At 46.1% G+C, this 25,620-nt stretch overlaps 2 protein-coding genes across 2 annotated transcripts in view; one reads left to right on the top strand and one right to left on the bottom strand.

Moving 5' to 3' along the window:
• Positions 1-21: 21 nt before the first annotated feature.
• slc23a4 (solute carrier family 23 member 4) lies at positions 22-9,298 on the top strand. Its single transcript, XM_028957561.1, has 12 exons — positions 22-281; positions 1,708-1,827; positions 1,903-2,060; positions 3,265-3,424; positions 4,130-4,311; positions 5,488-5,608; positions 6,232-6,388; positions 7,341-7,594; positions 7,666-7,830; positions 7,911-8,019; positions 8,129-8,224; positions 8,554-9,298. Exons 1-12 carry the CDS (start codon positions 231-233, stop codon positions 8,817-8,819), a joined length of 1,839 nt encoding a protein of 612 aa, XP_028813394.1. The 5' UTR covers positions 22-230; the 3' UTR covers positions 8,820-9,298.
• A 671-nt stretch (positions 9,299-9,969) lies between these two features.
• Positions 9,970-25,620, bottom strand: part of tmtc2b (transmembrane O-mannosyltransferase targeting cadherins 2b) — a 96,696-nt gene continuing 81,045 nt past the window's right edge. The window contains exon 12 of the transcript XR_003742835.1: positions 9,970-11,776. The gene's annotated coding sequence lies outside the window, so the exon portion shown is untranslated. The remainder of the gene's footprint in view (positions 11,777-25,620) is intronic.

The following is a 25,620-nucleotide window of genomic DNA, read 5'->3' as shown; positions in this document are numbered from 1 at the left end:
AGGGTTCACATGAGGAGCTGGTGGTCCTCATTCCATTCATAGTCAGCATCACAAGTCTCGTGTCTCCGCTCTCTCTCTCTCTCCCTCTCTCTCTCGCTCTGGGTTCTAGATCACAGTTGTTTCATCCCGTTAGTTCCTTTCCTGTCTGACGTCTTTTAGTTTCTTTCTGATTCAAGGTTTTTCACTCACGTCGCAGTCTTCTGCAGGATAACTCCGGCACACGTCCAGCGATGGCTCAGCAGAAGGAGAAGAAGATCAGTCTGGAGGACTATTCCTTGGAAGTGAGTATGAAAGGAAGTTTTATTCTCTGCTTCTGAGCGGGGTGGAGAATGCAGCGGAACAATCAGCTGAAACCACAGGCGTTCGAGTAATGAAGGTAGAAGAATGCCTTTATTGAATACTTAATTTCAACGTGCCCCAGCATAATGTGTCTTCTCAACCGTGCTCCTGGTGGATCCTGGAGGGTTTTTAACTCTCATCAGACTGCCCACAATCTGAGAAAAAGGGGCTCGTAATGGGGACGGTGACGGCAGTGGTGTCTGCTCGGTCACACTCATTAATAGGCCAGTAAGAAACAGCAACTAGTCATGTTTCAGTCGACTAAAAGTCTGACCATTTTTGTCAGAATTTTCTATGACTATTTTAGTCTATTTTTAGTCAAATTTCATGATTTTTGTATTATTATCAACTCAACTTATTGTATTATTACCATAGACTCAAGAAAACTCAACATCCATTCCAGTGGCCACATTTCTCCACATGATTTTTGACTTCATTGTAAAGAAAGTGTCCAAAGGTCACAAACATCTGATAACCCACCACCAGATATCTAGAACCCACCACAAGCATTCTGAAATATAAATAATGCATGAACAGGAACCGAAGAAGTGACGTCATCTGAATTAGAGACACATTAAACAGCATAATAATAAGGCGATTAAATGAAAGGAGGTAACATCTCGTCTCGTTTTCATCAACAAAAGTGAAGACACATTTTAGTCTAGTTTTTATTTAGCAAACCACTTTTTATTTGTGATATATTACATGATATATTTAATTATAGTCATCATCATATGACCATTTACGTCTCGTTTCTGTCACTTTATAAACCAACACTAGTTGCAGGACCAGGACTGAAGGCCAAACGCAAATGTCCTAAATTACACACCAGGCATGCACCATTTTAATGACTATTTATGTTTATTCTCAATATGATGTCAATATTTATGTTTATTCTCATATTGGATGAATTTTTGTAGGGTTGTATTCTGACATGGCTAAGCCAAGCTAGTGGACATTCCATTCAGTGAAGACAAATTCCCTTTTTTTGGGAAATAAAATGTTATACATTTTTCTCTGGCAATAGGCACTTTAATGGGGTACAGCTTGAATAAACACTTGACTGACTTGACTGATGATTGACGCATTTGCATGGAATCGAATTTACTGCCATAAAACATTTTTGCTCCGAGCCACCACACGGTTGGCCGTTCACGGCTGAATAACGAATTAGTGACAGCAGGAAACATTCATTATAACTCTCACAACTGTGCAAAATCCCTCCTGCTGCTGCTAATCTGGGAAAAAATGTCAGACACAGCCGCCCACTGACCGGCTGACCTCTGAGAACCTGTCACTTCGGCCGTCCACCTTGCAGACCAAACCTGTCCTACACGCACAGATGTTCCCTTTGTGTCCCAATATCAGCAGGTCAATGGGGTCCGGAAAAAGGACGTGGACGTCTCCAGGGAAGATGGCAGGAATAAACTGGCCTACTGTGTGACGGACATCCCTCCTTGGTACCTATGCATCTTCCTGGGGACGCAGGTACGCAGGACACAAAACCCGGAATGTGTGAGACATTGACTCGCCGATCGACCTTCCGGACCCATTTCTCCACAGCACTATCTGACGGCGTTCGGTGGGATCATCGCCGTCCCCCTCATCCTGTCACAGGGTCTGTGTCTGCAGCACGACAGCCTGACCCAGAGCCACCTCATCAGCACCATCTTCTTCGTGTCGGGGCTGTGCACCCTGCTGCAGGTCACCTTTGGGGTCAGGTAAGGCCTAATTCGGCTCAGTCTGGTGAAAGATAAGTTCCAGGGATAAATTCGATGTCATTATGTCACGGATCCAGACCCTGGATCATATCCGTTTGTTGTATGTATTCCGCAGTTTGTGCAAGTTACAGTAATGTTGGCCATTGTGCAAATCTTGCCTTGCAGAAATAATAGGATTAAGGGTGGCATTTCGGAAGCCTACTAGATTGGAATCCTGTTTTTCCTAAATCCAAATTCCGTGAGCTGATTCACACCGGCGCTGCCCAGCGCTCCTACAAAAGCAGGACTGTTGAAATTCATTATTTCTGCACAGTGAAATATGGATTATTCTTTTTGGGCAGTCTTTCAACAATTTCACTGCAGAAGAGGTCTTATCCAACCTGAATGTGCCAAGTGTGCAGATTTTTGGTGATTAATATCCAAAAAGTCACAAGATTTGTATTTTGTAATAATCGTCACATTCAGGGGGAAGTTGAGCAGGTGAAAGGTCACATTTAGAAGAATTAGGATCTTTGTTAGGTGGAGGAGATCACTGTAGGAAAATGAGAAAGTGCTGATGGAGCAGTTAGGTAGTATGGCCTTTGATGAGAACCTTCAGGCCCAAGTTCTGTGCAAGGGCATCTTCTCCAGTGACCTTGACCAGAGATTCAGCCCTCATTTCACATGCACCTTGTGAGACCGAGTTTGGACACAAGACACCGCAATGTTATTTCAGAAGAAACTTTATGTCCACCTGATTCCGGTTAATCGTGGTTGGATTGTCCAGGTGCATTACTGTGTTAAGGAAGTCAAGTGTTAAGGAAGCCCCCCACTTTATCTGAAGGCGTGGCCTTCTGCTCACCAACAAGAACTATCACCAGGTGGCGAAAAAGGGCAGCAAATGGCATCTGATCGGTCACTGGCCACCTTTTTGGAAGGCACATGTCCAGCATAAAGGAGGTGTTCGTATCTCAGCTGCTGGAGGTTCTTCTCTCCGAGCTTCTGGGCTCCTGTCCTCTTCCTCTCCGCGCTTCTCTAAGGTCCAGGCTCCCTCTCTGGCTCCTTGCTCTCTCTCTCTTTTCCTCTATCACTGTCTCCTTTCCATCAATTTGGGTTTTTCTGTAACATCAGATGAGTTTAAACACAGTGCTAATAATTAATGGAGTCAGATTAACAAGACCAAACGCAATTGCTAGTGCTTTTTACATCATGATGCCTTCTTCAGGCTTCCCATTCTCCAGGGGGGGACGTTCACCCTGTTGCTCCCCACCATGGCACTTCTGTCCATGCCCGAGTGGGCGTGTCCGGCCTGGACCCAGAATGCATCACTGGTCAACGCATCGAGCCCAGAGTTCATCCACGTCTGGCAGAGCCGCATGCAAACTGTGAGTAGGTCCCGTCGGGGTAGTTTCATATCGGTGGTAACCTATCAAGCCACATACACGAATGTTCAAAAGCTCCGGGTCTTTCCTTTCACAGAAATTGTCCAGTTTCACATTTTTAAATGACCAACTTTGAATCATTAAGTGGTACACTGGTCAAATATTAACTGCAGAAAAAACAGCTCAGCCACCAACAGTTTGAAGATTGTATGGTCATAATGATTAAAAAGAACAAGCTAGTGAAAATGGCTGAAAATAATTGATGTTTCAAAGGAAACGGCTTCATTATACCTACGGCATTTCGTTCTGTATGTGGCATCACACGTCTCATAGTTTTTCATAGTTTCGATACTGCAGTTTTGAAATTGAAATCTAGCAGCATAGACTGTGGATATAAAAAATGGCAAAATAACAAACCATTCCAAAACCGTTCCCATTCTAAATTTGAACTACAATAAAAAACGGCAAAAAAAACATACAAAGGACAATAAGCAGATTGCATAAGTGTGCACACCCCTAAAGTAATACTTTGTTGAAGGACCTTTTTACTTATTTACAGAAATCGGTCTGTCAGCATGGCAGATCGAGACTTGACATCTTTAACTGCCCATTCTTCCTTGCAAAAGAGTGTGGACACTGTTAATGTCCTATAATGTAGGACCCATATTCAGGGTGCCGTATTTTTTATTTTTTTTAAATAACCTGCAGATTCAAGGCTCCATCATGGTGGGCTCCATGTTCCAGGTGCTCGTGGGCTTCTCCGGCCTTATTGGCATCTTCATGCGCTTTATTGGACCCCTGACCATCGCTCCCACCATCTCCCTGATTGGCCTGTCGCTGTACGATTCGGCTGGCAGGAGTTCTGGGACTCACTGGGGCATCTCTGTCATGTAGGTCCCTCTGAATGAATGTTTATCCAGTTTAGTGTTTCGTTTGGCAGCTTGTCTTAATTTCAGTTTTAGTCCAGATGTCATTTTACTCTTTCTTAGTCTTAGTCACGTCCACACTCATTTTAGTCTAGTCAAGTTTCAGTCGACTTAAAGTCAGAGCATTTTAGTCTTATTTTAGTCAGAATTATACATGACTGTTTTCATCTAGTTTCATTAATATTGCAATTCTATTGAAACCAGTCAATAAAGCACAAGTACCTTGTAGAACAGACAAAAGCTACATTTTCTGCTAGTCAATCCCATTTCACTACACATCTTATTATTATATTATTGTTATCTTATAGACTCAAGAATACTCGACATCCATTCCAGACACGGAAGACGGATTTGAATTCATGACATGTTTAGTTTGCCAACCAAAGACGTTAGAACTTAAAAGTACAGACACGTAGACTGAAATAAAATAAATAAATGAAAAGTGACGTTCTCCACATGCAGGAACCCTTCAGCGAAATACTGCAAAATAATAATAATAACGTGACGAAATAATGTCTTGTCTGGAAAATGTTTAAATTTGTCAGCAATATTACATGATACATCTTAATGTAGTTATCATGTAGTCACATGACCAGCATTTACATCTGGTGCCGTTTCTGTCATGTCATAAAGGTTTTTTTTGTATAAAAATGTTTTTAAAACTGAAAAATAGGATACGCGTATTCAATATTCCAACCCTCATATATTCTAGTGAAGTGAAATATTTGTTGTTTTGTGTTGTTATTATTAATAATTGGTTTATTAACATTAAACCAAAGTAAACAGAACAGAAACTCGACAGACTCGAGCAAAGCCGCCTCGGCCTCGACTCGGGGCCAACGCCGGGGCTTGAAAAAGGGGGCCAATTGGGATAATTAGAGGCACACAAGGAAGCCAGACAGAGCTGAGATGCCGGAATGTCACAGTCTGGTAGCGAGTCTGATGATGACATTATTATCCATGATCGATCCAGGAATGTCCAACCGAGTTCATTTATGCAGTCAATACTCCAATACTTTTTATAATTAGAAACTGAACACAAACGACCTTTCTCACCATATTCTCATTTTTTTTTAGCCTGCTAACAAACCGCTGGCGTGATGACTGTTTCCAAAATGTGAAGTTCCGTTTTCCTCACAGGACAGCGGCGCTGATCGTTCTTTTCTCCCAGTACCTGCGACACGTCGCTGTGCCCTTCCCCACCTACAGTAAGGAGAAGAAACTTCACACCTCCTGGCTGTACATCTTCCAGATTTTCCCTGTAAGTCTTGTCACGTTCCTAAGTCTAGGGGTCTCAGAAACGCAACAAGGGTGTGGAGAGGAGGAGGTCCACTGTTACACATGCAACCAAACAAACGATACAAACAGTGCTTTTATTTACAGTGTGCTAACAGGTTCAATAAGACAGAGGACTCAGGACAGCTAACTAACATCAAAACAGCTTAATGGAAGGGATGGGATAACTAAAACACGTACAAGTTACCAAAAACGGCACATGACAAGCTAACAGCTAACAGGCTAACAACAAAGGGTCTATCACACAAACAAACAAGATACACGAATGAGATCCCCAACGGATCTCTATGCAGATCTCCATGGACCCTGGGGACCTCCCAAAAGCATAAGGGCCTAGCAGACCCTGGGGACCTCCCGAACACCATCTGAAGTCTCTTTATATAGGTGGAGGTGACCAATGGCAGATGGAGCTGGTAGGCCTCAACTCCTCCCACGAAGTCAACCTAAAAGGGACAGGACGCAAAAACACAGCCAGACACACAGAAAGCGTGGGAGCGTACGTCCAGGGACGTAACAGTCTACATGGACGTTCACCAGAACATAGTACGTGTGTGACGTGTTAAGGGCTCTCCTGCGTTGTTTCTGCAGGTGCTCCTTGGTATCACGCTGTCTTGGCTGATTTGCCACCTTCTCACCGTCTGCAACGTTCTGCCCTCCAACCCCACGGCGTACGGCTACATGGCGCGCACCGATACGAAGGGCGACGTGATAGGACAGGCGCCGTTGTTCTTCTTCCCGTATCCAGGTGAGCGGAGGCTTGTTGCTTGCTGCCTTCCCATGGCAGCGGGGACGACATCTGTCTCTGGCCTAGGGGGCGATTCTGAGGCTCTGTAGAAGATGCTCGTGGACGTCACAATTCCGTAGAGCTCTGTAGTCGTAGTTTGAATGAGTGGCTTTTCCCCAAGTTACATACAACAGTGGGGTGAGAAACCCCAATATATTCTATATTAATACTGTTAATAATGCTGCCAATTAATGTATTCAGATAAAACAGTGGCGATTGTGTTCATTCGTGGTTGCGAAATGGAATTTAAGAAGCGAATAAACACACAATATTAGCATATTTATCATTTGACATAGTGACATATTTATTTTACTTTTATTTATTGAAAATACAAATTCAGCCACTGGGGATGCACATGACAGTGTGTTTCTCTGACCCATAATCGTAAGGTTGCCGGTTCGAATCCCGTGATTGTCCCCACACATGGTGCCCACTGCTCACTACGGGCGACGGTTAAATACAGAGGACACGTTTCACCGTGTTCCTAATGGAGTTTGCGCCCTGTATAGAAGGGGTATAAGGAGCGTGGGGAACGGAGGGAAACGGATGAGAAAGAGTGGAGGTGGACCCTGCACATGTCACGTATCGATGGGAGGGGTTTAAGTCCTCCAGAATGAGGAAGTGTGGTGTGTGAGAGCTGTCAATCATGCCTACAGGCCCCTCCCCCTTTTTTTATCATCCTTTGGGCATCAGAAATAAATAATCACTTGACTTGGCGTAATATTAGCATTCGCTCCCCCAAGCCTTGTGTGCATTTGCTGCCTGTGATGGACGTTGGATAAACGGTGTATTGTTGCCATGGTTTTACCGAATATAAGTTTCCCTGATATTCACTCGCCTACCAGTCCAGCAGGCGTGAACGTGCTCACCATGAACGTTGGCGCTAAGCCGCCATTTTTTTACATTCTCTCAGGTCAGTGGGGCGTCCCCAGCGTGAGCTTGGCCGGAGTTTTGGGAATCCTGGCCGGGGTCATATCCTCCATGATCGAGTCGGTGGGTGACTACCACGCCTGTGCCAGGCTCGCCGGGGCGCCACCTCCACCCAGACACGCCATCAACAGGGGCATCGGAGTGGAGGGGCTGGGCTGCCTCCTGGCCGGGGCCTGGGGCACGGGCAACGGCACCACCTCGTACAGCGAGAACGTGGGCGCCCTGGGGATCACTAGGGTGAGTCAACGTGACCCCTGGCTGGTCCATGATCTGTCTGGGGGACTTGAACTTGAACTTTGACTGTGCAGGTGGGGAGTCGCATGGTTATCGTCGCCGGCGGCTTTTTGATGATGATCAACGGCTTGTTTGGGAAAATCTGCGCGATATTTACCACCATCCCCATCCCGGTGATCGGCGGCATGTTCTTGGTCATGTTCGGGGTCATAACAGCAGCCGGAGTGTCAAATCTTCAGGTGAGTCTCGAATCTTCAGAAGGTGACAGGAAACAGTCTACGTGGTGAATGTTTATTTTTATTTATTTTTTTATCTACAGTATGCAGACATGAATTCCTCCCGGAACATCTTCATCTTTGGCTTCTCCATGTTCTGTGGTCTGGTCATTCCGAACTGGATTACGAAAAACCCCACAGCCATAGCAACAGGTGGTGCAGGTCCACGCAACTAACTAACCACGTGTAACTAACCACGTAGTTACAATGGCATGCATCCATGAGTATGACCCGTGACGTGTATTCAACTCTTCTGCCTCAGGTATCGTTGAACTGGACCAGGTGCTGCAGGTGCTTTTGACCACCAGCATGTTTGTTGGAGGCTTCATGGGATTTCTGTTTGACAACACCATTCCAGGTTTGGAACGTCACACTAGTGTTTCCAGTGTTAGCTCGTGGTGTGAACCTTCACTGGTCGCACGATTCGATTCGATTATGATTACCGATGCTTCGAATATTGATGCATCACCATGTATCCCAACAATGCATCTGCCCAGAGCCGCGCTGTACTCAAATCAGCTGCCAGAAAGCAACGTGCATCGAATCGGCCACGATGCAGAATCGCCATAATCTGATCGATTATCGGATTAATTTCCACTAGTGTTAGTCTCCATAGAGTATCAGTGACTGTAAAAAGTGCTCAGTGATCACTAATATTTCATTATTTCATATACCACCACATCCTAGGAACTAAGCGGGAGCGAGGCATCACTGCGTGGAACAAGGTCCACGAGGACGATCCCATCACCACCATGGAGAGCAGGAAGGTGTACGACCTGCCCTTCAACCTCACTGAAAGGTTTACTTCCTCCTCCTGGGTCCGGTACATCCCGTTCTGTCCATCCTACACCAGCTCGGAGTTGGTCTCCCCGGAGAATTCGGACTCGCTTTCCAGCATCAGAGAGGACGAGCGGCCAAACGTTACGCCAATCATCATTTCAGTGAGCCCTTAAACGCCAACCATGGGCTCGTGGGGCAACGCGGCACGCCAGGCAGCTTTTTTACACACCCGCTTGGTGCTGATTTGGCGGCATAGAGGAAATTATTTTGTACATTTTTGTATGGCTCTAAATTTCTCAAACACATTTCAGAGCAGATATGTGTCCTAATCAGACAAAGTGGATTTTGTATAGTGGGTTTGACGAATGGTGACAAATTTGCACTTCCAACATATTGCATTCATTTCTGTTTTTAATATTTTTTGCTTCATTTAGTCACTTGGTTTGCAGGTTTTCACAGTGGAAAAATGTTTTATATCTTCTGTTTGAGATAGAAATTTTCTGCATATGGATACAGGCAGCGTCAATATCTTGCTTATATATTATTGCATTGTTTTCCGATTTTGTGAAAAAGAAATGCATTTTTTTTATACAGACATGGTCTGTCTGGTCCATGTTGTCTCCCACAATAAAGACCATGTTTGTTTGTAAGAGGTAAATGTGTAATGAAGTGAACGTGCATTCCTTGTTAATGAAGGGCAGGAAGTCGTCTGGCCTCAGGGCCGCGCCCACGAGTGGGCGATCAAGTTCAGTTGCAGTAGAAAACCTTCAGCGTTAAATAAATACAAACGGGCCGACGTAATGTGACATAATGAGTGCAGATACACACACAGACGCACAAAACGAGAACCAAATTCCACCAATAAGGCCCCGAGCTGAGAGTCACACGCTGATCCCATGATTTGAAGAGCGGCGTGTATCACAAGGTGAGCACCCAGAACTCAGGGTGAGGGGAGGAATGCATGACAAACCAGCATGCACCAGGGATGGGTTTCTCGGTCCAGATGCATCCTGCAGCAGGTTTCTTGCATCACACTTGCATGCTGGTGCATGCTGGGACAGCTGCTCCGGATTATTTACAAAGAAAACCACGGAGAAAGCAGGTCTTCTTGCACCATGTCTATAATCCTGTGCTTATTTGGTATAAGATAAAAGCAAATAAAAGATATGATGGTGCTTCACAGAAAAAAAAAAACTATTGTCAAAGGGGTAGAATTCAGAAGTTGACAGGGGACTGAGCTCCACCTGGGCACCTGGTAAAGTGTTTAACCTGTTCAACTATGTGCAGAAACTAAATAATACCTTTCTGGAAAATGCCTAATATTTAACTTCCAAGGTGGACTAGAATGCTGCAACCTTGCAGGCGGGTTGTTTATTACGTATGAAATGACAATAACTGCTACTACTTGGCAACATGACATTGCGTCTCGGAGCAAGTAGCTCTGGATGAGGGCCACAAATGTAAAGAAATGTAAATGAATTGCATTCACGGCATAAAATATGTCACACACATTGGTTACTAGATTTCTTAGAAAGCACACAGTTCTTCCAAAGACTATTTATTTTTCTCAAAAAGAGAACAGTTTTTACACCCTGATCATAATGGATAAATATTTCCCTTCTTTTATACTCTGCTGAACCAGCAGGGGGCGATAAAGCCCTTATTTCTGAGAAATGTTATGTATTCAAATCTATTTTAACATTATTGCATTAGCATCAGTCATTATATATATATAATATAGATGGATGATGTGTTTTATATACATACTTTAGGTCCTCACGGCATACAAGTACAGAGATACAGAGAGACCAGATTGCGAAGATTCTAAAAATTGGTTGGACCGTATTATGCCGCATGGCATAACAGTTGAACAGTTGAATTTTATGTGGTTGTCAGTACATTTGATTTGTTGTCTCACTGTGATTTTTCTTCTGTCCTGTGACTTGATGTCCAGGGAAGCCAGATTTTGATCTCAGCGGAGAACTGTAAAATAAAGGTAAAAAGAAAAGGAAAGCAGTAGTAGAATTCCGAGCAGTAAGAGAAGTTTCAGAAAATGCAAATTCAGCATAAAGACCCTTGACAGAGTCATATTATGATTCAGGTTGGCAGGATGTTAGGGGAAATACGGCCACAAGGAGGCGCTACGCAACTGCAAAATAAAGGATACAGGCATTTTTCTGCTTCCGTTGGTTATTATCACACCAGTAGACTTTTGTCCAACTTAAAACAATCTCCTGATCTCCCTGTCACCTTCTCGCCATCCTCTTCTCACAATCACTTAACAAGGCTGCCGTTTTTGTTGTGCGCGACGGAATCTTTTCCCCACGGACAGTCAGACACTGCCAAGCATGACCAACAAACCATCGTCCATCTGGTTCTCGTAGACGATTCGACGATCACGGTAATGAGTAACATGAAGGCGGTGGAGGGGGAGGGACGAGTGGCATCCCATCCCGGACTGGAAATAGCAGCGCTGGGAAGAGGCTTGGGCCCCGGGCCCGACTCTGAGCAATTACGCGGACAAATGAGTCACGTTCCTGCTGCTCCCTGCGTTGGACGCAAGCTAGTATTTGGGCCCAATTGCTTCAAGGCAAAGCCCCCTCAGAAAATGCAATGAATTTCGGCCCACAATAAAATAAAGCTAAGCTAAGCTAAGCTAAGCAGAAACTGGGGTTTGCGGGACCCCAGTAATTCTGCAATCAGAGGAAGATTAATGAAGATAAGTACACGCTGTTGCTCAGCGATTGCTGCAGTGTGAAACCGTCTCTGAGGTCAGTATTCTCAACGTTGCTCAGACCCTCAGCCGCTCTGAGGGTCTGCTTTTCTTCTCGCAGGACGGAACGGAGGCGAGCTGGTGGAGTGCATTACGGCGTGAAGCGATTCCAAACGGTCCGGGGCCGGAGAATGGGGCCCGTTCAGGGGACAACCTGGTCCTGGCGGCCCGCGGTGCATCAGCCCCACCCCCGGGATGGGCCATGAGGACGATGACGGCGTGCCAGAGGTCGCCGTGCCGGAGGTCGTAGGCCTCAGTGGCCCCTCCGTACGTGCATGAGCCTGGACGCCTGTGTGGGCTCGATACCAACTATTTAACCCGGGCCGACAGGGTGTGTTCATCCCTGACTGGATCCATCTGCCTCCAGATTGCATTTCCAGAGACAAGGAGACAAAAGGAAAAAGGCGTGAGATGGACAGGAAGAAAAGTGGAAAATGAACAGACAAATATAAAGAAATATAAAAGAGTTATGGTGACATTGCTACATTTTTGAAGCAATCTAATGTCACCATCTAATGTCACATCAAGATTGTCTTCAGGTTTAAAGGAAATAAACAGATTGCTAGTTATCTATAAACTGGAGAGGAGGATCTAGCGACCCACCCAGCAAATATGAACTCCAATGATGTTTTTATGAACAAAGTTTATAAGGGGAGGAGCCTATAGGCATGATTGACAGCACACACACAACCTACTTCCTCATTCTGGACATGAAGAACACTTGACATCTCCTGTCAATACGCATGCAATCTTGCCAGATTAACAGTAGATAATATTTTAGGGGCGGGGTGGGAAATTCTCTGGGTGGAAAAAGCATGAGAAACGGGAGGTAACCTTTCCCCTTATGATGTCATAAGGGGACAAATTCCAGATCCGACTGAGCTGGCGCTCTCTGAATGGCGAAGCAGAATGACCGGAGCACTCTTTACACCCATCGTCATTTCTATCCACTGCAGGACCAGACAGACAATCTCACAAAGTCACATTTTCATGATAGGGCACCTCTGACTACAGTGTACAGAACATATTCAGGGGTGTTAACCTCATAATTGATCCATCTTAATGCAGACGTGGGCGATTCTGCATCGATGCAGTGCAGAACATAATCGATTACATCATAATGACGTTGCTTGGTAATTTTCTGGCGGCGGAATAAAAATTCCAGTTAAGAAGTAAAAAGGAGTCGGTAGTGACTGTGGCGGCCCGATCTGAGTACAGCACCGCTCCGGGTAGGAGTTTGGCCCCGTAACTTTCGCAAGGTTCCCCATGAGCTTCATTAACCACGTCGAAGTGGGTTTGCTCCATGTCGCTGAAGGAGGAGGTCTTCTGCGCACTTCTGCTCCAGGGTTAGCTCAGCGGCCCTCAGATGCTGTTTCTGCTGGAGCTCAGCCGACGCCTGAGTCACCCGCCGCGGAGGAAATCCCACTTTCAACCGCCGCACGGAGCTTCATCAAACCGCGCCCGAGGTCAGGCGCAGGCGGCGCCGTCATTTTCCGGCAGGTTCCGCCGACGCCGGGCCCATTAATAGCGACTCATTGGCCATCAGTAAAGGCTAATCTGGGTTCGGCCGTTCATTCCGGCTCTAGCACTAATGACACCACTTATCATGGAATTACCGAGTGTCATTACGCGCCCGCTCGCCCCCTCACCCTGCCTGCGTCTGGAGAAAGCAGCACATTTTCTAATCCATATCTCCTTTTCCCCATCTGTGCAAAATCAATATTCCCCGCTTAGTGAGGAAAGAAAGAAAATGAAGAATCATCACATTTTTCTCTCTGTCTCGGTGGATTTTTTCCTTCTTCTCTTCCCTCCAGTGGCTCGCTCACATGCTACAGTCGACGGCAGAGCCTTTTCACCTGGCCAGGCGGACGTTCCCGGCCACTGGAGCCAGTAGGTCTTTAGGCTCCTCGCTCTGTTCCCCGTGTTCCACAGGGCTCTGTGCTCAGTCCACTTTTATTCACAATATACTTATACAATTATACGGTAAAAGGTGCTCATTTTCATTTTTTGGATGATTATATGGTTATTAACCCTGGTGGTCCTTGCTGATTGAACCTACTCTGCACGGTCCAGTACCCCCAAACACGGACAGATGCTCTATACTACACTTTGGACCTTTCCACCTCTACAACTGTAGGCCTCTTTCTCTTCTTGGACAAATCATCTCCAACCCTGCACTGACACCCTGGAAGAGCGTCCCTCTCTGGATCACTCCTTCCCAACGCTTCTTCCTTGTGTGCAGAAGGGTCAAGTGTGGAGGTGTCAACTGTCGGGCCTGTCAAATACAGGAAACAAATGTTGTTGCTGTTAATAAATCTCCTTGTATTATATACACCAACGGTCAAAAGTCTGGACGTCCTCTGTGGCGGTTCTGGAGACTAAGATGGAGCCATTTTGATGAATCCAATGTAAAAAACATATTTAATATTTGTAACTTTTTACTTATTACGTGATCATGTGTTTTATTTCATAGACCTGTGTTTTGTTCTGTAATGTAAAAAAATAGTTCAGATGCAAGACCCATAAATGAGTCGGAGCATCAAACGTTTGACTGGTAATGTACTGTATATAAATTAGGAAATTTGTAATCTTAAATGGTATTAACTGCACACAGTGTGAGTATTTTGTGCAATACATGTATGAACATGGAGCTAACAGTTTATGTTAATAGCATTTGTTTGAGGTATTTCTGAAAGTGAAGTGATTGCCGGGTCGGGATTCGAACCTTCCGATTACGAATCCGCTTCCTTACCCACCAGGCCCACCACCAGTGCTTGTTTTAAAATATCTGCGAGGACGTGACTTGGTACCGGGGCGCTGCACGGCGGTGGGAGACAGAAGGAATCCCTCTGATGTAATTTGCTGCTGCCCGGATACGCTGGGAAAAGTGTTGGTAGGCTGGTAGTCTATGAACCAGAAGACCCAGGTTCAAACCCCACTTACTACCATCGTGTCCCTGAGCAAGACACTTAACCCCGAGTGTCTCCAGGGGGGGACTGTCCCTGTAACTACTGGTTGTAGGTCGCTCTGGATAAGGGCGTCTGATAAATGCTGTAAATGTGTTGACTGGCTGGAACAGGTGCACCGCGATGTCTGACTGTCATCACGTTCCTCGGCGTTTCCACCCGGCCTGTTTAGGGTCACGGCACAGGCGCTAGTGAGGCCAAGTAATTTAAAAAAAAAAAAAGATTTTAAGACTCACGCGTTTCGTACGGAATTCTCGGGGTGATTGTTTTCACAGCTGCGAACATGGAACGTGAAATTGACCTTCTCTGGGCTGGAATGAGCGATATGTTTCACATCGGCAGCGTGCCTAACAAGAGCCGAGCAGCTCCCAAGACGTCCTGTCCTCCCAGTGTGGAAAATCACTCTACGCTTTGCCAGGATACAGAATACGAAAATAATCAAAAAGTGAAGTGATCATTGTCACCATGTGGGAGCAGTGTGTGGGGACGTCACCTTCATCAAGGGGACCTCAGTGGCACCCTGGCGGCTCGGGATTCGAACCGGCAACATTCTGATTACGGGGCCACTTCCTTAAACGCTCAAGTGAACATGTGGATTACTGTCAACTAAAAAGAATGTTCGTGTTGATTCTATCTATTGAATAGTGATGTAAAAGAAGACCAGATTAACCGTGCTTTATATGTTCATATAAAATGTTAAAATTACATTTGTGACGATGGCTGGACATGGCGAGGAACACATGACCAACATGAAACTCCGGTCTGAACCCCTGTCGGACCGGATCGTGACAATTTTAGACAATTTTGGTTAGGGATCGGTTTCTAATGAAGTTGCCAGTGAGTGTGTACGGCCTCATACGACCTCATTGTGGGTCAGTGTGTTAAATGAAATAAAAAATGTTTGACTTCACAGTGATTAGTTGGCAGCGCGTTTGTGTGGTATGAATGGATGGATGGATGGATGATCATGAGTTCTCTGTTCTTCTCGCACATGCAGATTTATGCTCTCCATTTGACCACATCAGTGGGAACTTGTTGCAATCGTCCAGTCAGAACACTGACCGCCAGTCCATATTACGTTACAATCGGAAAAAGCAGCTTTTTGAACTGAATAGCGACTTAATCGCTATTCAGTGGGTAACACACTCGCCTGTGAACCAGAAGACCCGGGTTCAAATCCCACTTACTACCATTGTGTCCCTGAGCAAGACACTTAACCCCGAGTTGCTCCAGGGGGACTGTCCCTGTAACTACTGATTGTAAGTCGCTCTGGATAAGGGCGTCTGATAAATGCTCTAAATGTTAATCATTAAACACATGTCATCTCAGTGTCACTTACATATGGATATAAGTGACATTTTGGGCAAAAACTGAGATAGATATCATCGCTTTCTACTAACAAAAGAAATGAATAAGCTCATAATAATAATAAGCTCTTAATATTAAACAAATACAAAACGACTTAAAACTGAACACAAGGAAGTGATTGGTTTTGGATAAAATGCACAGTATGATTCACTATGTATGCTGTTGTCCATGTGTTTTAAGAACTGTCTTTTTAGGAAATTAAACGGTTAAAAATGCGCCCACATGGCTCTCGCCCCTGGAAATATTCGAGACCTCCTGGGTGCTGGCTGCCTGGTGCCAGGGGCTTACAGGAGGATTCCCGTCTTGGTGGGACCGAGGTCTTAAGAGCCTGGAACGCATCCTTCAGGAATCTGCGACATGCTCTGAGCTCGGCACGCTTCGAACGCCCGACGCCCCGCGCTTTTCCTCTCCGTTGAGCTCTGCTCCTTCTTTCTTGTGGATGAAGGATGTGGAGTTTTGATGTGTTGACGAAGCTGCCCCTCATTAGGTGAACAGTGTAGCTCTGAGGACCTGAATGGATATCAGCTGAAGATGTGCTACCCTCCGCAGAGGAAGTGGGTTCCTGGAGCAGTGCTGTGCATCTCAAACCAGGCCCCTTAATATGGATCAAAAGCAGAGGATCACATCTGGACTCGACCACCATCAGCAGACCAGGACCAACCCACCTCATCCAGGCAGGAAACGAGACTCACAGGCCCGTCTGGGCACAACTGACCACAGGTTTACTGGACGTTGTGGGTCACACACTCACTGGCTATTAAAAGTTACAAGGACACACACACACACACACACTCACACCATAATTTAGTGAATGTTCTGGGTCACTGTGTGGCCTTTCTACTGACTCAGCAGGAGAAAGAAACCATGAGATCCACCAAATTCTGGAATACACACACACACACGCACTCACACACCTCCTCTCCATGGCAGCAAGCGTAACGCGCCGCGATTTCATGGCACCTCGTAAAAACTTGGAGCCCCGTTTGCTTGGAGAAGGGTTCTAATATCAGTCCGGGCCGCCGCGGTTCCTGCTGAAGCCCCATCGCTCCTCGGCAGCAGGCACCCCATCATTTACAGCGCAGCGGTGCGTGGGACACGTCTGCTGCGCCACCTGCTCCGGCTCTCACCACCTCGCTGCTGGTCCTCCAGCACCCTCCACCTTATCCAGTTTCTAAACCTGATCTTTCCGTTTGGAGGCTCTTCCCAGAAAAGTACAGGTACAAAGTAGGAACTGAAAAGACTAACAAACTAATGACTTTTTAAAAATCTTGCTATGTAATATTCACACCATTGTCCTCCATCGAAGCTTTATGAAAGAACAAAAATTACACATTAAAGGTGAATGTTGATGATTATGACTGTCATGGTGCCCAGGTTAAATACAGAGGACACGTTTCGATGTGTCACCGTGTGCTGTGCTTCACTTTCACATGATTAGAATGATGGAAATTATCTGCATTTACACGCTCAATGTCTGGTGAATACAAATAACATTTACTCATGGTATTCTGTCAAGGACACAGAGGAAAAAAGATTGTCCTCAAAACTGGATGCAGATGCAGATATTTTTTTCAGGTCCACAGGATGAGAGACAAATCGTTCCCATTGTCCACAAGTCTCCAGCTCTCAGCTTTGGGGACATAACTGTTCCATGACTTAATAAAAGTCACCCCCGCCTGTAACACACAAGAGCCTGGGCCACATGAAACACTCCAAGGAGGCTGTGGTCCGTGGGATTACTGTGGTGCAGAGCGAAGAGGCTTTTGTGGGAGTAATGATGCCCTTTAATCAGGCTGTCTGACATATTAGAGGTCTGGGAAAGTTGTAATGACCACAGGAGAATTAAAATCTTTTACTCTTTCTGCACCACACTGAAGTGTGAATTCTGATGCATTAATTCTGCACAAACAGACACCATAGAAAACAACACAAGACAGACAAACTCACAAACCCTTACTAATGTCACATCAACTGGAATTAAAGTGCTGGATTTAAAGCGCCTGATAACCTGCATGTTGGTGTTGGTAGTGGGCGTGGTCATGTTCACTAGGAATTAAAGCGCCTGATAACCTGCATGTTGGTGTTGGTAGTGGGCGTGGTCACGTTCACTAGGAATTAAAGCGCCTGATAATCTGCATGTTGGTGTTGGTAGTGGGCGTGGTCACATTCACTAGGAATTAAAGCACCTGATAACCTGCATGTTGGTGTTGGTAGTGGGCGTGGTCACATCCGCTGGAATTAAAGCGCCTGATAACCTGCATGTTGGTGTCGGTAGTGGGCGTGGTCACGTTCGCTGGAATTAAAGCGCCTGATAACCTGCATGTTGGTGTTGGTAGTGGGCGTGGTCACGTTCACTAGGAGTTAAAGCGCCTGATAACCTGCATGTTGGTGTTGGTAGTGGGCGTGGTCACGTTCGCTGGAATTAAAGCGCCTGATAACCTGCATGTTGGTGTCGGTAGTGGGCGTGGTCACGTTCACTAGGAATTAAAGCGCCTGATAACCTGCATGTTGGTGTTGGTAGTGGGCGTGGTCACGTTCACTAGGAATTAAAGCGCCTGATAACCTGCATGTTGGTGTTGGTAGTGGGCGTGGTTACGTTAACAAGGAATTAAAGCGCCTGATAACCTGCATGTTGGTGTTGGTAGTGGGCGTGGTCACGTTGACTGGAATTAAAGCGCCTGATAACCTGCATGTTGGTGTTGGTAGTGGGCGTGGTCACGTTGACTGGAATTAAAGCGCCTGATAACCTGCATGTTGGTGTTGGTAGTGGGCGTGGTCACGTTCGCTGGGATTAAAGCGCCTGATAACCTGCATGTTGGTGTTGGTAGTGGGCGTGGTCACATCTACTGGAATTCAGATAACATAAGCCAAGACAAGAGATAAGATAAGATGTTTTATTAGTCCCACAAATGGGAAATTTACATCATCATGGCAGGAAGTCGACTGAACAAGACTGTAAAAGTTCACTGTACAAATAAGTAAATAGTCCTACAATTGTGAATGTGAGTAAAACTTATGTCATTACATACATAAAAGATATATTTGTGAGATTTTACAGAGTGAGTAGAAATTAAAGCTCTGATAACCTGCATGTTGGTGTCGGTAGTGGGCGTGGTCACTTTCACTTTCAAATCCTGAAGATAAAATGCTGTGACATCAGTGAGCACGTCCCTCACGTTCTGCCTTGTATAGTGCCGGGAAAATGTGGCCCAAAATGTCAGAATTGGGTTCCTCTTCTAAAACATAGACCTGATAAAATCTTCTCCTCCTGCTCTGGTTCAGTCATCAGAATCAGACTGGATTATTTTAAGGAACGGTTTTCCTCAAGAAAAGTTGTTGCAACAACTCGGAAACGGAATTCCCTGTGTGACTTCTGCTGAGTTCCACCCTAGGAAAGCTCTTAGACTAATGGCAGCTACGGGCAGATGCAGCCGTGGAGTTTTCCTGGACGTCCAGACATGCTCGGTGCTCCTTCCAGCTCAAACATGATTTTTTAATCCATCTTGTCCCCCAGCACCTATCCATCATATAAAAGTCTAAATGCAGATGTAATTCTCAGGACTGTAATGACGATGCACGGCCAAAAATAATTTCTGATAATCCATCGGGCTAATGCTGCAATATTAATCCGTGGCTACAATTAACAAGCGGCTAATTCATGCATGTAAATCATTATAAAGGAGTGTTCCTCGTCCCACATTCTCTACTCTGTATTCCTCTACAGGAATGACGCCACAGCTTTTCTTCCTATTTTTATGTAAGTTATTATTATTATTGTGTTTATCTGGTTAAATTCAGTATGGATCCAACAACAATACATTTTTACAATAAAATATGTTCATGTAGAGTCCTTGACATGTTTAATGTGTGTGTGTGTGTCGAGGGGCGCAAGATGGGGTATTTGCCCAGTGCACCAAACAGACTAGGACCCCTGAATGAAGGTAAAAAACAGATTCATCAAAGATCCTCATTTTCTGCTGCAAAAATACTAAATATGCTTCTTGCATTGGATTCTGCAAAACGGCTCCATCTTAAGTGTCCACAACTGCCACAGAGTCGGGGCGTCCAGACCAGAGTAATTATTCCAATTTAAAAAGGGGGAAAGGGGAGGAGCCTGTAGGCATGATTGACAGGTTTCACACACCCTGCTCTATACTCGTACACATGGGATGCCAGCGGACATCACCATTGTAGCCACGCCCACTACCAACGGCGACATTATTGCTGCTTTAGTTCCAGCCTCTGCCTGACTTTCACACGGCCGCTGGAAACTTGGTCATATATAAAAAGTCCCCCAGTCCTCCCCGCTGGGCTGCCAACACCAGCTGTTTCCCCACGGATTTGTGTGCAGGTCTCAGAGGACATGTATATTATGAAAAATGTATTTTATTATAGATTATAGCATTACATTACGTTTAACTAAATAAACAGACAGGGATAAATGTTGTTGTCACCGCGCAGAATTAAACCTCTTCATACATTCTGGTACATCTAGTGGGGAGCTCTCTGCCTGTTTGTGTGGAATGGAAAATGTGCTCACGGTGCTTTGGGATGAACATCTGCATGAGGAAGTGCTTTCTTTGGAGATTTTCTCTCGGCAACGAGAAGGGGGGAGGGGGTGGGCAGAAAATTACAGCTTCCAGTGGACAGAGAAAATACCGGTCGGTTTTGCTCCAAAGCCACAGCCTGACAGGCGAAAGGGAGAACACACTGTCAATTTATAACTCTTTAATGGAAGCCTTGTTCTGCCGTGTCTATGGGACAGATTAGCAGTCTTGATTTCCAGAAAATAGTCCGACTCAGCCGTGTTCTGGGTACCATTGCGGCCAAGAATGAGCATGAAGGGAGGACAAGGCTCAAACCAAACGTGAATGTGAGACACACGACAACAATACCATGTGGTGTGGTGAGGATGAACAAAATAATGTGGGTGCTAGGAGCCTAGTGGGGTAACACACTCGCCCATGAACCAGAAGACCCAGGTTCAAACCCCACTTACTACCATCGTGTCCCTGAGCAAGACACTTAACCCCGAGTGTCTCCAGTGGGGGACTGTCCCTGTAACTACTGATTGTAAGTCACTCTGGATAGGGGTGTCTGGTAAATACTGTAAAGGTAAATTTAGAGTAAATAACAGGAATGTTGACAATATGAGGATGAAAAAGGAGCTGAAGCCAAGATGAACATTTTTAAAGAAATTCTTTACAACTTCAGCATGGAAACGTTAGAAGTGAGAAATTTTTACTGTCATAATATTTTCTAGTTTTTTTAGGTAAAAAACTATATTGTTAGAATGAGAAGCATATGGAAATGACATATTAACAAGATTGTTTAGTAATAAAAAGCTTGGTCAGCTTTATATGGTTCAGCTACTGAACAAGCTAGTCTGATATGGCCGGCTTCAGCATTTTAATGCTTGTTTATTCCTGGTGAGAAGTTGTGTTTTCTGAAGCCGGCGGCAGTTTCTTCTGCCGAGTAATTCCACCGTGCACCACAAGAGGCGACAGTGAGTTAACATCTTACTAATCACTCGTTTTGTTTATTTTAACTGCATGTACTTTATTGGGAGCCACTTTGAATAATTTCACGGGTGCTGGTATTCGGCGCACTAGTAGTTGGGGCGTCGGCATGTTGGTGAAAGTGGGCCGAAGTCTCTTGTAGTACAGGACAGAAGGGAAAATGCTTGGGAGAGGGAGGTTGATACAGCTGCCGTTTCCGTGGTGTGGGCGTACTGGAACAGTCAGCAGTTACAGGGACAGTCCCCCCCTGGAGACAAGCGTCTTGCTCAGGGACACGATGGTAGTAAGTGGGGTTTGAACCTGGGTCTTCTGGTTCATAGGCGAGTGTGTTACCCACTAGGCTACTAGCACATCAAGATCTTCCACATCTGCACCTCAAAATGTTAAAACGACAGGGGATGAGATGGTGACGTTTCAGAGTCTTTAAATGTTTCATATGAAGTTTTCATTTATAGGCCCCCTTAGTTACAAAGCTATGTGGCTGAACTGCAATAATGGGCCAAAAGAAATATTTTTTTTATTGAGGAAATATTATCCCTGATTACAGAACCGTGGAATAATAAAAGTGAAACATGCACCAGGTTTTCTGAGGTTTGATTCCACGTTAGATGCTGGGGAGAAATTCATGTTACCCCTGCAGATGGAATTGCATGCATTCTAAAAAATACGATAGATTATATGATAGTAAAGCATCAGAGGTGAAGATTTTGTACATAATTCTTCAGGGACTCTGACCCTTAAGAATTATCAATAAAAATGTACAGGTTTGCCAATGATTTCTCACCATTCCATCATGTTGCATGAATTTTTCTGTAGTTTTTTTTGTTCGCAATTTTGTACTAATCTTAACCTAACGATCATAAAAAGACACGCTGTCTTCACACGACAGAAATGAATGGAAACTTAGACAAGCGCCGTCCCCACACGCTGCTCCCCTGGCACCTGTCATGGTGCCCACTGCTCACCAAGGGTGACGGTTAAATGCAGAGGACACGTTTCACCGTGTCACCGTGTGCTGTGCTTCACAATGACAATCACGCCACATGACACAATGTGATGACAGTAACATGTGATTTACAGTCGCAGGACAGGCAGACACCCAATCAGTTATCGTAATTTGCAATTGTGGAGAAGTGGGGAGAAGAAAACCAAGAACCCCACATACGCTGGAGAAGACTCGCCCCACTGGTGCAAGCTCTCTATCCCCCCTTTTTCCCCGGGCTGTGGAGCCGACGAGATGACGGTGGCTTCATTTTTAGGCTGTTTTCTGATGTGCAGAGAGTCGGCGGTCAGACGCGACAGTGAGTAATGGCATGGTAAAGCCGAGGCCACGCCCCCGCCGCAAAAATCCCCACGATCCGGATCTAAACATGGAAGCTGCTCCGCCGCTTGGCCCCGTCTGCATTCCCGGGGCCGTAAGTTCACGGGATTGAAAATAACATTTGTTGTCTTGCGGCTGATGGCCGCCGCGCCGCCACTCCATGTGTCTCGTAAGATTTTAACGATCGGATTTTAGGCCCGAAAACCTGAATGGCTCCCCGGCTCTCTGGGATACCACAATGCTTAAAAAAAAAAACGTAAATCCTCCAACTCGCTCTTTCCTGGAGAACGTTGCTCCTGTCTGCAGCTTTTGTTAACGCCGTTTCCGCCCGATTTATTAACACGTCCATCAACCTGCAAGACAACCAGGCAGCAGTCAGGAAAGTGGCCCTTCGTGGACGTGGGTCTAAAACGGCCCGACAACCCGACAATTATTCCAACTTTTTACGGCTTTCTTCGTCAGGGTGGGAGGGGCTGTCACCATGGACCCCTAATTGGGTCATTTTGAACTTGAAGGAGTGACCCACCCTGGCTGACGCCTGGAAGATAATAAACACCCGTGGTCCTGCTGAGAAGGGACATGATGGAGGCTGCCTGTCACCGGAGTCTCTCCTCTCCGACGTTTCTCCTCGCGGCCAACACCTCGACCAGGCCTGGCTCCAGGACGAGGGAGGAAATCGCACACCTCGTCACAGGCCGCAAGAGCCACTTGGACAACTGTAGACCACCGAGGACATGAGACCTTTAGAAATGAATTGTGTCGATATATTTACATTTACAGCTTTTACCAGACGTCCTTATCCAGAGTGACTTAAAATCAGTAGTTATAGGGACAGTCCCCCCCTGGAGACACTCAGGGTTAAGTGTCCTGCTCAGGGACTCAATGATAGTAAGTTGGATTTGAACCTGAATCTTCTGGCTCATAAGTGAGTGTGTTGCCCCTCTAGGCTATGAGCACCCCCATACATACGCATGAGGTGATGCCTAGCGGGTAAGACACTGACCTATGAACCCAGATGACCGCAGAGTTCAAACCTCACTTAGTACTACTGTGTCCGTGAGCCAGACACTGAAACCCTGAGGAGCTCCATTTCCGTCTCAAGGGTCGTCCAGAACGGAGCCCGGAATGACCCACCTGGGAATAGCGTCCCTGTGGGCCACGTGGGACGTCTGCGGATCGGCCACATGTTGTTTCCCGGTGGAGGCGCGTCCTGCAGACTCCAGCAGATGCCGCCAGATGAGAGTTGGACCTTCTCCCTCCTCCCGGTGTCCTGCTGAAGTCGCTGCAGATATCATCGCTGCGCTGGAGATGTGGAACACGCCTCATGTGTTTGCAATATGCAGAGCGATTATTTCTTTAATGGCCTAGTTTAGAAAACCACGCTGGGAGCGTTATTCGAAACGAGTTTCTGGGCTCAGAAACAGATCAGATGAAACAGAGTGAATGTTTGCTCTTATTAACAGCTACAGACGTTCTTCTGAATATAATTCATTTTCTTTCTGTTCTGGACTTGCTTCGAACTGAATCGTCCACAAAGGGTGATGTGAAGAAATGACGAGCTGTGGAGCTGCATCAGCCATTCAAGGCACGAGCAAATCCTCAAAACCACCACGGAAGAGAATGCCACAAGAACACCAAGCAACAACAAAATTTAAATACGACCAATCATTTCCAACTCTCATTTCTATTTACAACATTTATCAGGTGCCCTTATCCAGGGGACAGTCCCCCTGGAGACACTCAGGGTTGGCAGTAAGTGGGGTTTTGAACCTGGTTTCATAAGCAAGGCTATTTTGAAGAGCATGTGGACAAACCCTCAAGCCCCAAGTTTGGATATGACACACAGGACAGGACGCTGTTTTAAGTTAAAGTAAAGAGATTGTCACTCGTGATACACAGCAGCACAGTACACGGTGCACACAGTGAAATGTGTCCTCTGCATTTAACCATCACCCTTAGTGAGCAGTGGGCAGCCATGACAGGCGCCCGGGGAGCAGTGTGTGGGGACGGTGCTTTGCTCAGTGGCACCTCAGTGGCACCTCGGCGGATCGGGATTCGAACCGGCAACTGCTTCCTTAACCGCTAGGCCACCACTGCCCCATACCTGTAGGTGGCGCTATAACTCCCCTCTGGAAAGGTACCTTCATCAAGGGGACCTCAGCGGCAACCTTCTGATTATGGGGCCACTTCCTTAACCGCTAGGCCACCACTGCCCAAGCATGGCGCTCCCCTTTTCGCAACAGGCTCGTTTGGGATTTGAACCCGGGACCTCTCGCACCCCTAGACCTCTCGCACCCCTAGACCAACACACCAAGCCACTTCACCGTCCACACGGAGACGTGGAAAAGAGAAATTCACCGTAGATCCCATTTTAGAAAATAACCGTTTTGGGTCCCATTAAAACGCTGTTTCCGTGTGAACAGGTCTGCTAGAAATGGACTTCACTCGCCTATGAACCAGAAGACCCAGGTTCAAACCCCACTTACTACCATCGTGTCCCTGAGCAGGACACTTAACCCTGAGTGTCTCCAGGGGGGGACTGTCCCTGTAACTACTGACTGTAAGTCGCTCTGGATAAGGGTGTCTGGTAAATGCTGTAAATGTAAAATGTTCTTGTATGGCCGACACAGCGGAGAACTGCATTTCAAGTTCGGAAGGTTGAACTCTCCGATCTCGACTCGGCTCCTTCAGTCAATCTCCAATTAAACGTGGGCATCGTGGGATTCATTAAAGTCCACAGTCCGCTGCCAGGGACAGCCAGTTCTGTTCCAAAGCTGATGGTTTATCTCCGCTGAAGCACCGAGGAACCACGGCAGAGACGGGACCACGCGGCTCGCTGAGCGTTGCCCAGGGGTGTCGTTATGTTAAACAGCGGACAATAATCTCCCGTGACTGTACGATATTTATGTGAGGTCGCGGCGGGAAAGCTGCGTGAAGACGGCCATTGTTTTGATACGTGGGAGACAGTGGACAGTGCACCATTGTTCCCATCTTTGGGGAACGTCTCCAAACCTCAACTGATTTGAA

This window comes from Denticeps clupeoides, chromosome 17, assembly GCF_900700375.1.
Source record: "Denticeps clupeoides chromosome 17, fDenClu1.1, whole genome shotgun sequence".
Taxonomy (NCBI): domain Eukaryota; kingdom Metazoa; phylum Chordata; class Actinopteri; order Clupeiformes; family Denticipitidae; genus Denticeps; species Denticeps clupeoides.
Note: the sequence above shows the minus strand (reverse complement) of the source record. Positions and strands in the feature narration are given on the sequence as shown.

Coding starts and splice junctions, on each gene's coding strand:
- slc23a4 (XM_028957561.1), top strand. CDS start 231: ATGGCTCAGCAGAAGGAGAAGAAGATCAGTCTGGAGGACTATTCCTTG. Junction 2,061..3,264: donor CAGGTCACCTTTGGGGTCAG/GTAAGGCCTAAT, acceptor TGCCTTCTTCAG/GCTTCCCATTCTCCAGGGGG. Junction 5,609..6,231: donor ACATCTTCCAGATTTTCCCT/GTAAGTCTTGTC, acceptor TTGTTTCTGCAG/GTGCTCCTTGGTATCACGCT.